Source organism: Brachyhypopomus gauderio, chromosome 14 (assembly GCF_052324685.1).
Source record: "Brachyhypopomus gauderio isolate BG-103 chromosome 14, BGAUD_0.2, whole genome shotgun sequence".
NCBI classification, from domain to species: domain Eukaryota; kingdom Metazoa; phylum Chordata; class Actinopteri; order Gymnotiformes; family Hypopomidae; genus Brachyhypopomus; species Brachyhypopomus gauderio.
The window spans coordinates 4516918-4529562 of NC_135224.1; the positions used below are offsets into that span (position 1 = coordinate 4516918).

At 46.1% G+C, this 12645-nt stretch overlaps 1 protein-coding gene across 3 annotated transcripts in view; it reads right to left on the reverse strand.

Moving 5' to 3' along the window:
• dsg2l (desmoglein 2 like) overlaps positions 1-12645 on the reverse strand; it is a 44367-nt gene continuing 31722 nt past the window's right edge. The window contains exons 6-14 of one of the 3 annotated variants that reach the window (XM_076972638.1): positions 12189-12320; positions 10654-10839; positions 9993-10258; positions 6155-6297; positions 5676-5897; positions 4440-4673; positions 4199-4326; positions 3494-3754; positions 1-3335 (exon numbers count right to left, since the gene is read on the reverse strand). In XM_076972638.1, the coding sequence (XP_076828753.1) occupies positions 2367-3335; positions 3494-3754; positions 4199-4326; positions 4440-4673; positions 5676-5897; positions 6155-6297; positions 9993-10258; positions 10654-10839; positions 12189-12320 (2541 nt within the window). In that variant the 3' untranslated portion in view covers positions 1-2366. The remainder of the gene's footprint in view (positions 3336-3493; positions 3755-4198; positions 4327-4439; positions 4674-5675; positions 5898-6154; positions 6298-9992; positions 10259-10653; positions 10840-12188; positions 12321-12645) is intronic. The other 2 variants (XR_013120889.1, XM_076972637.1) reach the window with 2 other exon arrangements.

Here is a 12645-nt window from a genome sequence, read left to right on the forward strand (position 1 = left end):
ATAACAATAATTTTTTAACAAAAAGCATATGTTTAGATTTCATCTGTCACAAACATTTATAGTCTATGTATTTGTTTCAGTTCAGCTATTTAAGCAGAAAGTCCTGCTAAAAATTCAATTCTCCTCTGGCCAAGAAAAGTGATAAGTGATATTGAAGTGCATATTGTACAAATAGAAATCAACCACTTACACACCTCACCCCCAGAATACAGCTACTGCACTAAATAAATGTTAATCATAGTCATAAGGAACCGATCACACCACTAACGTCCATTAGAAAACACAGTTATCCAGTTATACACTTACAGCTCAATGATCTTTTTCTGTTTGAAGAAAAAAAATGTTCAAGTGTGTCCAAGATGCGAGATGTTCCAGTGTACGGGGGAGCGTGTAGGAACAGAAGACTGACTGAGAAGCTGATTAAAAGAATAATGATGGATACTGGACTTGGAGTTGGTTGGAAGACAGACAGTTTGATAATAGTGTATCTAAAGACCACAGGAAGACCCTATACCAGGGGTCGGCAACCTTTGAGACATGGAGTGCCAACTTTAACATGTCTATTCAATGAGTGTGCCACTATCAACAAATAAAATTAGAGCGGGGGGGGGGGGGGTGTTGAGTGTAAATGGACACAAATTAAGTATTATATCGCGATCGATCGCCCAGTATAAACGCCTCCGCCGAGCAGAGCGTTGAGAGATTTCGATTGGAGGATTGTGCCAATTAATTTTTTTGCTGATGCTGGTCCAGCGTGGTGCGTGCCAGTGATTATGCCTCTGCGTGCCAACGGTGGCCCACGTGCCATAGGCTGCCGACCCCTGTCATACACAGATAAGGAATTTCCACACATAGCTGGACACCAGCAAGACACATTCAGAAAGACAGAAGTGGACAAAAGTCTTTGGCCTGAAGTTGAAGTTGTGCAGCACAAAATTACAGACTGATCTGCCAGTTGGTGGCACTAGAGTATATCTGCTGAATCTCACACACACACACACACACACACACACACACACACACACACACAGTTGGTGGCACTAGAGTATATCTGCTGAAACACACACACACACACACTCACACACACACACAGTTGGTGGCACTAGAGTATATCTGCTGAAACACACACACACACACACACACACACACACACACACACACACACACACACACACACAGTTGGTGGCACTAGAGTATATCTGCTGAATCACACACACACACACACACACACACACACACACACACACACAGTTGGTGGCACTAGAGTATATCTGCTGAATCACACACACACACACACACACACACACACACACACAGTTGGTGGCACTAGAGTATATCTGCTGAAACACACACACACACACACACACACACACACAGTTGGTGGCACTAGAGTATATCTGCTGAAACACACACACACACACACACACACACACACACACAGTTGGTGGCACTAGAGTATATCTGCTGAATCACACACACACACACACACACACACACACACACACACACACACAGTTGGTGGCACTAGAGTATATCTGCTGAAACACACACACACACACACACACACACACACACACACACACACACACACACACACTTGATCTGCCAGTTGGTGGCACTAGAGTATATCTGCTGAATCACACACACACACACACACACACACACATACACACACACACTCACTCACTCACACACACACACACACACACACACACTCACACTCACACACACACACACACACACACACACACACTTGATCTGCCAGTTGGTGGCACTAGAGTATATCTGCTGAATCACACACACACACACACACACACACACATATACACACACACTCACTCACTCACACACACACACACACACACACACACACACACACACACACACACACACACACACACACACACACACACACACACACACACACACACAGTTGGTGGCATTAGAGTATATCTGCTGAATCTTGCTTTCATTTCTAGAACGTTTTGAAGTATATAACATTTGGAGTGCAGAAAACAATTAGAGAGTAAGTTTACTTGCTAGTTTTTGATACACACAATGCAACATCAAATGCTTGTCTAAATACATTAATCAGACTCTTTAAAAGTCTTGTTTTAGTGTTAGATATACAGTTAATTTACTGGAGTGTCTGCTTCAGGCTGAACTTAAAACAACACGGCATGCGTGTTGGAATACAACCTGTTGAATGCAGGTTAGTACAGACACGAGTGTGTGTGTGCTGGCCTGAAAGCACTTCCTGACTACTGAACCTTTCTCTCCCTGAACCTGCTGGAGAGCTCCGCCCCTGTGACACGGTGAGCTCCGCCCCCGTGACACGGTCAAAAGCACAGCATCCTGCCGTAACATTACGAGGGCGTCTGGTGATGTGCATGCGTCCCAAAGGGCCGCGTGAGCCCGCCGTGCACGCCCGTGTGCGTGTTGGTGTGGGGAAGAGTGTGCACGCTCGTCTCCACGCTCGCGCTGGTGTGCGAGGAGTTCTGCCACAGTTCCACGGGCTCGTCGACCCGAACCTGCTCCCTCTCCACGACCCGGAAGCTCCCAGACCCGGAAGTGCTTCCCAGGACGGGAAGCCCCAACGAGGTGCTGGTCTCCACGGCTGACCAGCCTTGTTCCATGGCCTTGGCCTGCATGTTCTTCAACTCCAGCATGGCTGTGGTGTGCGGCTGGGGGAGAGTCACACCTGCAGCTCTCTGGTCTATCAGCACCACGTTCTCCTGCATGTTCAGACCCGGCCTGGCGGCCAACAGCAGGGTGGGGTGGGCCTGTTGCTCCACCACGTAGACGGGTGTAGAAGCGTAGTACATGGGTGTCTGCTGGAGGAGCAGGGTGTGGCCGGACACCTGAGCAGGATGGGTGAGCAGAGCTGACGATGACGTACTGATACTTTCATGATGATTGGTGGCTGCGATTTGTGAGGTGGAGGTGGAGGTGGAGGTGGAGGTGGAGGTGGAGGTGGAGGCGGAGGCAGAGGCGGAGGCGGAGGCAAGGGCGGAGCTGCTTGCCTCGATGTGTGCCCTGTCCATGCTACCATCCGCTGTGATGACACGTGTGCCAGATGGGAATGAACTAACAACTGGTTCTGGTGCTGGAGCCCGGACAGAAGTGCTGATCTGGGTCTCGATGGCTGAACCACAGCAGATCTCGGCGAGGGTCTTGAACTTTGGCCCAAGGTCATCGAGGAATGCCAGGTTGTCTTCCCCATGCAGACCCTCACAGATGTTCTCCAAGGAGCCCGTGTAAGAGTCGTGGTCCTCATACTCGTAAACTCTCAAGGTCTCACCCTTAGAGTGCTGCTCTGTTAGGCTCTTTGCTTTCTGCAATAACACACGTGACATCAGAACTCTTAACCCTTCAACTCACACCCTATAACAGCAAGCAGCTACACCAACAATAAAACACACACACACACACACACACACAACTGCTATTACTCTATATATTAAACTGATATATTTGATCTGAATGTACTAACCTTGGAATAGTAGCTGCCTAAAAACCCTTCAGACAGCGCGATGCCCGTCATAGCGCCCGTCCCCTTGATAGTCGCCATGGAATCGGTTTGATCAAAGTAGCCACCGACATGCTGTCCTGAGTGCCATTCTCCTGCTGTGGTGTCCACGCCTTCTTGAGCCCCACCCCCACTGCCCCATCCCCACCCCCACCCCTGCCCCCACCCCGACCCCCACCCTTTCCCTCCATCAGATTCTCTTCGGACTTGCAACAGGGCAACGTCCTGTCGGGACACAAGAACACGAGGCGCTCACTGGGCTGCCGGTGTAAAACACGAACGTAATTTGTTGAGTGGATTGCAGATTGGCTACCGTGAATGTCAATCAAAATACAACCGTCAGTGCAGATGTGCGATTCATCTACTACTATTTTATGTGACGCGATCTACGCACATTCCTTCGCGATCGACCGACACTTCCTTCGCGATCGACCGGTCGATCGCGATCGACGTAATGAGCACCCCTGATTTAAGGACTAAGATGTGGTAAGACTTGGCTTTGATTCTTATATGCAATCAGACATAGTTTTGACTGTTCTATGTACTTAAGACATGGCTTTGAGTAAGAGAAGGTTGAAGAGGACTCCATCATCTAGGGTGGTGTGTGTCAGTGTCAGGGTGTGCTCCCTAGGGTTAGGGTTAGAGCTACCCTAACCCTAAGCACCCTACCTTGTCCTCCCCTACGCCCTCGGTGTGGTAGGTCATGAGGTGCTGTGCCTGGTCCACGGGGAAGGCCCGGAATCCCGCTGCAGTGGCCGCACCTCCACACAGACAGATCAGCAGGAGCAGAGGAACCACTGTGAACACATCCAACACCTCTCACTACACGCCCAGGCAGCCCTGACCACGCCCACCTCCCCCTCGTGTGTGTGTGTGTGTGTGTGTGTGTGTGTGTGTGTGTGAGACTCACAGAGCAGAAGTAGAAGTCCCAACAGCATGGCGAAGACTCCTCCTGATCCCAGCCTGATGCTGGAGTCCCACGTCCTCTTGGACCTGCAGTGCCTGGTCTCCTCACACGTGCACACAGTCACGTGGAGCTGCTGGACGTCGCTGCAGAACTTCCCCTGCTGGTCTCGGACCTCCAGCCCCACTGTGTGGTGTCCCGCCCACACGTTCTCCTGAGCTCGCAAAATTGCCGTCGTAGCTGAAGAAAAGGAAATTTCCACACACATTACAAACACTAACAAACACCAAAATGAAGGATTTCAGATTAGAATATCTCACATTAACATATGACTCCTAAACAAGATATGATACGTAATAGAATATCACGTCAGATCAAAGAGAAAATGATATTCTATGACAGGTGAAAAGAAATCTTACATGTAATCTGTGTTATGATTAGTGGTGGGGTGACGCGTCGACGTTATCGACGTAATCGACTACAAAAAATGTCGATTTGCAAAAACGTGCGTCCATGCGCCACAAAGATGGCCACGCCCACTAAAAACATGGCTTTCTCTGGGGACCATGCAGCGGCTAAAATAACTCGCACACGAGCATCCAAAGTTTGGGAGTATTTTGGACAGAGACCGAACAACGTGGTGCTATGTAAGCTTTGCAAAATGGAGATGGCGTATCACAGCAGCACGACTGCTATGCACGAACACCTGAAGCGCAAGCATCCCGGAGCACTTCATCAAGATAGCAGCGAAACACCACCGTAAGTTCTGTTTTTAGGCAATCGTAAATTAGCACATTCACATTCACACATTGTAGTATTCACTACAAGTTGTTTTGCTAACTCTCTATATCGGCACGTGTTAAAACGTAATTTCTGCACGGTTGCTGTTATGGTAACATACTATAGTTATGCAAGATTGTTATTCGGTCATTTTATATTTTTCTTTTTCTTTAATGGCCGCGTAGCGGTAAGAGAATAGCTTAAACTAACATTATTTCCTGTCAATGCAGACACGGTTTCGTCTTGTTTATCGTTCTAGTGTTATATCGATGTACAATTACATTTACCCATGATTACCTTTACTATATATTATTAAGAGGATTTCTCTTTTTTATAATTGTGGGTAAATCACAACTATTCAATTAATCGATTAATCGAAAAAATTATCGTTAGATTATTCGGCAAGAAAATAATCGTTAGGTGCAGCCCTAGTTATGATTATTGTTGTTTTTTGTAACTAACCATTGAGGCGCTCGATGTTCCACTTCTGCTCCATGTCTGTGGGAACCACTTTGAAATCGAAAGGTTCAGCGTTTGGGAAGGCATCTCTGTCCATGGCAGTGACATATAATGCGCTCTCTCCAGAACAGAGTGTCTGGGCCGGTTGGGTCAGAACTGGACAGTGGTCATTGAAATCCTCCACCTGTATTGCAATGGTCCCTGTCGCAGTTTTAGCGGGGTGATCTGCAGATAACAGCAGTTATGGGTGCCATGTTCCAACGCAGATGACATGCGAAGTTATATTTGTATAGGTCACACAATGTTCTACAGCTTTAAAACATAATTTACAGAATAAAAGATCATAATGCCAACATCAAACACATATACAGATACATTAATATACACTACCAATCTATGTCTCCGTATCACAGCTCTACACCATAACCTGTTGAGAACACATTCAGGTCTCCAAACACACTGCCCCCGTTTGCTTTACTCACCATCAGTGATACAGATGATTTGTGCATAGTATGTTCCATTGACCAGATACTTAGACTCGCGATCTGGTAGTTTATTGAGTCTGATCTCTGCGGTTTTTTCATCAATGTTCAGCCAGTTATCCGCATCTTGTCCTTTGTAGTATCTGAGAAATTGAGAAATTGTAGTATCTGAGAAACAATTTTTAAAAACTTTGTAAAAATGATCAACCTTAGCCTACACAGCCTGGCTTTAACCATTCAAACTGTACAACGGCCCCTCACTTCACCTCCACAACCTCACTTCACCTCCACAACCTCACCTCACCTCCACAACCTCCCCTCCACCTCATCTCACCTGCACAACCTCACCTCACCTCCACAACCTCACCTCACCTCCACAACCTCCCCTCCACCTCATCTCACCTGCACAACCTCTCCTCACCTCCACAACCTCACCTCACCTCCACAACCTCACCTCACCTCCACAACCTCCCCTCCACCTCATCTCACCTGCACAACCTCACCTCACCTGCACAACCTCCCCTCACCTCCACAACCTCACCTCACCTGCACAACCTCACCTCACCTGCACAACCTCCCCTCCACCTCCCCTCACCTCCACAACCTCACCTCACCTCCACCTCTCCTCACCTGCACAACCTCACCTCACCTGCACAACCTCACCTCACCTGCACAACCTCACCTCACCTCCACAACCTCCCCTCCACCTCATCTCACCTGCACAACCTCTCCTCACCTGCACAACCTCACCTCACCTGCACAACCTCACCTCACCTGCACAACCTCACCTCCACCTCATCTCACCTGCACAACCTCACCTCACCTGCACAACCTCACCTCCACCTCCACAACCTCCCCTCCACCTCACCTCACCTCCACAACGTCACCTCACCTCCACAACGTCACCTCACCTCCACCTCTCCTCACCTCCACAACCTCACCTCCACAACCTCACCTCCACCTCTCCTCACCTCCACCTCTCCTCACCTCCACAACCTCCCCTCCACCTCTCCTCACCTGCACAACCTCACCTCACCTCCACAACCTCCCCTCCACCTCTCCTCACCTGCACAACCTCACCTCACCTCCACAACCTCACCTCCACCTCTCCTCACCTCCACAACCTCACCTCCACCTCACCTCACCTGCACAACCTCCCCTTCACCTCCCCTCACCTCCACAACCTCACCTCACCTCCACCTCTCCTCACCTGCACAACCTCACCTCACCTGCACAACCTCACCTCACCTGCACAACCTCACCTCACCTCTCCTCACCTCCACAACAGAAGGTTAACCCTAGGCACAAAACTAGCTATTTTTTCCTCACACCATTCCAAAATTGATATCTTGCATTTGATATCTTGACATCAGTACTGATCTGAATTTTCTACTAGAAGCAGTAGCTTAGTTGTTTAGGGGAATTGTTTTATGTGAGATTTATTATTTGTGCTATTTTACAGATGCCATGCATGGATATGACAGATAAAGAAACATTTATATAAAAAAACTAAAACAAAAAATATTTTGATTACAAGATAAAAGCATCTGAGTGAAATATGTAGGCCCCTACTGCCATCACCAGCTTGGTTCACTTCTACTGCACACACTCACTCACTTTCCCTGTCCTTGTGAATTTCAATGTTAACTCTGCCCACTACACGCCAAGCACACACATCTATTTTCACGCGAGCTCTGCTGAACTCAACAGAAATGTATTCTGATGTTACAAGATAGTTTTAATTTCTAGCCAGATTATTTAAGTTTTCTAATTCTCTATCAAGTCTACCTTAAAACTCAGAATGCTAACGCAAAACAGCGTTTTTTTTTTTTTTTCGTTTTTCCGGTTTGAAAATACCAAAAGAGAATAATGTGAGAAAAGATGGCCATCCCTGAAACCCTCACTTCGTTTAGTCTCATTTGTTGTGAAGTGATTAATAGCAACAAAACAAAAGTTTGTACATGTCAAGAACCGTTTGGGAGAGCGATTGAGGTTTACCACAGTGAATATGCGACTTAGCTAGCTAGCTAAGATGTAAGACCTGAGGACGCTGACATGGCGGGCCTAGTCTCCAAAACCACTTATTATCGCTTTCAGTTCCACAAGCGTAACTATGAGGAAGGAGACTGTATCATGGTTAGATGCAGTTCTGAAACGTCTATCAAAACACCATAAGGGACCGGTTTAAGTGTGTGGCTTAACCGTGAAACTATTCAGAAGACCAATGTACAAATGGCGGTGATCTGCACTGCTCAGAATTACTGCAATGTTGCAAAATGGTTTCCATCTACAATAGCAGACTGGTCCTGTCTGCTATATTATGATTAGTCCACATTCTCAAATTTCAGGGTCAGAGCTGCCTACCACCACAGATTTGCCTAAAAACACACCAGCCGGGCCTACCAGCCTTCGTATGCTTTAGATATGACTCAATATTTAGTAAAACTCAATATTTATAAACTGAATGACTCAATATTTAGTCTAGAATTTGAATTATGTTTACTTTTATATTGGTATGTTGATAAGTGCTATACAAAAACAAAACACACAAAAAAAAGCGACCAGTGTTGGCTGAAGCTGCCTTTAGTTTTAATTAAATGACTTTGGAAGACAAGAGAGAGGAATATGTTGTACTGTAGGCTATATGTTGTTCCTAAAATTCTCACTCTCGCTTTGTTTAGTCATTGCGTTATTCACTCTGGAAGATATGACGGCCCAACTGAAAGCATTGTTCTTGTTTTTTTTTTTTTTTTTTAAACACAGATTAATAAAACAATTGGTTGCACATATGGCAGTCAACAGTGCTAAAATACTCTTTGTGTCCTGTAAAATGCTCTCACTAGAAGGACCATAGCCTGTTCTTCACACTGGGTTATCAAAATGCTAAGTTGAAATCATGTGTGAGTGCATGGACATTTGCATCTGAACATAATTGTTTTTAATCATTCATGGGAAGAAAACTCCCATGAAGTTTGGAACTGCACTTCAGCTTGCTCAGTGGCTATCATGTGACCTGCTGTGCTACTTTCAAGCTGGGTTTATGATGGTATCAAATCCGTTTCCTTAAAAATGTTCACCAATATCCAACCCAATATATTTTACTGACAGCCATCACCCCATTTTGATATCGTATCAGTGCCATCTCTGTAAGCTGTTTTCACGCGTGATTTGGTTAGAGTAAGCAACGAGAGGCAGATACAAGTGTCTACAAAGCTTATGGATTTCTGGGAAAATCAATCAAGAAGTGTAAGACTTACTCTACCAACTGGGCTTATGAGATTTTCAGGAAAACAAAGTAAGATAATGAAACTGTAAACTGTGTAATACATTGATATAGTTTTCTATGATAAATTGATACATTTCTCCTCTGGCGAAATATTCAAGATCGTCTATGAAGAAAGGCAATATTGGCACAGTGAGATAAAATCCAATTGTCTACTTGCACTGCAGTAGTAGTTTAACAGTGTGGTACCATCAGTCTGTCCCAACACCTGAGCGGCCTAGGTAGGCACTGATTACATAGGTAGCTGTTTTAGTAGGGAACATTCTAACCGACAGCTAATTAGGCAAATTGAGACACTGGTTAGATAGCGATTTCATAACAGGTGTTCCCACCCAGTGGGAGAAACAAGACCGGTGTTTATTTACCTCAGCTGTTAGCATCACCTAATTTCAGCACGACGGATTCTCCTTGTTACATTTGTAGTTAGATTTAAATTCTCACATTAGATAAGCTCTTTATGACGTAATTCATCATAGTTAGATCATACTGTCAACCTTTACTGTCACAACACTAAACTGCAGATGGAAAGGTGGTCCTGGCCTGCGACGTCCTTACCTCACATTGGTGGCAGCTTGGAGCGTGTCGCTGTCTATGGCCTTGTAGGTGGTTATAACCTTCTTCAGATCGATGATCTTGTGGTCCTCTGACATGGAGATGACTTTGATGGCAGGCTGGAAGCGAGGGCCCTCAGGAACATTGAGCACTCTGATCTTAACCAGGTACTCGGTGGTCTCACGGATCACCACGGAGGAGTGATACTTGGCCTTGTTTGAGACCACCATCTTCAGGTTAATTTCTTTAAGCTCCTCATAGTCAATTTCCTTTAATCCAAGGAAAATATATGAAGGAAATAAACATGTGAAATATAAATGTTTGTGTTGAGAAAAAGTTAATTTATATCCCACAGATACAGGCTGAAATTATAATTGAATTCTTAATCATAATAGGTAATTAAGATCATAAACCTTAACCCTTTAGTATTATTATTTATGAGTGTTATTTGTTTGGTAATTAAGTTTCTACATTTCAGATGATCTTTGGCCTGCGTGTGAAGTACAGTATGTTAAAAGGCTAAAGCAATGGGAACGTTAAGTGTATCGAGAGCATCGCAGGTCTGACTGGTCGTTGACAAACCTACGTGCAAAATGTACTAAATGTTCACCATCACACCAGAACGTTTAGTGATGTAATGAGCATTATGTGTTTACTGTCTCACCTTCGTAATCACCAGGACGCCTTCGTTGGTGATGGGATCAGTAGTGATGTTGAAGTAACCTGCCTCGTTACCCGAGACAATCGTATAGACGGCCCGCCAGTTGTCCGTGTTGACCTGATCCTTGTCAATCGTTGGGATACGTACCACTTCAACATTGACAATGTTCTCCTCCACACTGCCCTCGTACTGCATACACACACACACACACACACACACACACACACACACACACACACACACACACACACACACACACACACACCATTTTATTAGGTATTTGTATTTTCTAGACATTTTCTAGATCGTTAGGATTATCAAGGTATATACATGCACAGTGGTATATGGCTGAGACTGATACGTAAAGAGCAGCTGTCCCTTGTCTGCTCTCTCTTGTTCTCCCTGCAATTTATAGCCTTCGGTTTCCTGGATTTATCCTATGAGCCATTACAGATAAAAACGCAGAGAACACTGCAATATGAATGTCGTATTGTGTGATTGATGTAGTGGGTTATAAATATTTAACTCGGTGTGGCAAAGACGAAGTCCAAGTCGGTTATGTTCAGTGCCTCCACTGTCGTCACGACTGACTGGAGCTGTAGCCACAAGGTTGTCAGTGCCTGTCATGGCAGCAATCTTACGCAAGTAGTTGAACGCAAGTAGTTGAACCTCGGTTAACTTTTCCGAGGGTTCTAGAGGATGCATGGGGTTGTTCAACCACTCCACAAGTGTTTGGTGGATTTGGAGAAGGTTGTCCTGTGGTGGGTGTCCTGGGAGTATGGGGTACTTCTATCTGGAAGTTCTGTCTGGAGCTTTTCGCTTCTGTTGCAGTTGTTCGTTTATATTGGGATCTTGTTCACAAGTGAAGGAATGACACAACGGGAGGTTGACAGGTGGATTGGTGTGGTGTCTGCAGAGTTGCGGACTCTGTACTGGTCCATTGTGGTGAATAGAGAGAGCTGAGCAAAAAAAGGCAAAACTCAATTTACCGGGCCGTCTATGTTCAGACCCTCAGCTACGGCCACGAGCTCCGAGAAGTGACCGAAAGAATGAGATCCTGGACACAAGCGGCAGAAAGGAGTTTGCTCTGCAGGGTGTTTGAAGAGGAGAGGCTCGGAGTAGGGCCGCATCTCCTCCACATAGACAAGGTCCAGCTGAGGTGGTTCGACCATCTGATCCGGATGCCCTCCTGGACACCTCCCTGGTGTTCTGGGCATGTCAAACAGGCAGGAGACGGCAGGGATGACCCAGGACACCCTGGAGAGATCTTATCTCTCTGCTGTCCTGGAAGTGCCTCAGAACCCGCCCACCCCACACAAGAGCTGGCTGGAGAGAGAACGCTGGGCCAGCACCCAAGCAGGGGAAAATAAACGAGGGGAAACTGATGCTTGAAAGGTCTTGGGAGTCCAAAACCATAGCTTCATGAATATTAATAATAATGCAAAAATATTTTTTGTTGTTGTTTTTAAAGGAGGGGTCATTAATTAATATTAAATGCATCATTAATATAAAGGGAGTGAACAGAGCAAGCTTCTTACCGCTTTCTTCTCCAAGAAAGGGACATTGTCGTTGACGTCAAGCACGTTGATGGACACAGTTCCTGTGCCAGTGTTTCTCGGTTCAGGACCGTTGTCTGTGCCATGGATAATAAGTCTGTAATTGTCTTGTACCTGTGAAAACAAAGGAATAAACACGCTGATCTTAACTATTCACTATCCATAATATAACTTATTAAAGCTGTTTCAGGTTTACATGAGTAAGCAAGAAAAGTGGAGCAGGAATGGGGGGGGGGGCAGGAATAGGGTGTAAGAGCAGGGGTCAGGAGCAGGGGTCAGGAGCAGGGGTCAGGAATAGGGTGTAAGAGCAGGGGTCAGGTGCAGGGGTCAGGAATAGGGTGTAAGAGCAGGGGTCAGGAGCAGGGGGCAGGAATAGGGGTCAGGAGCAGGGGTCAGGAATAGGGTGTAAGAGCAGGGGTCAGGTGCAGGGGTCAGGAAT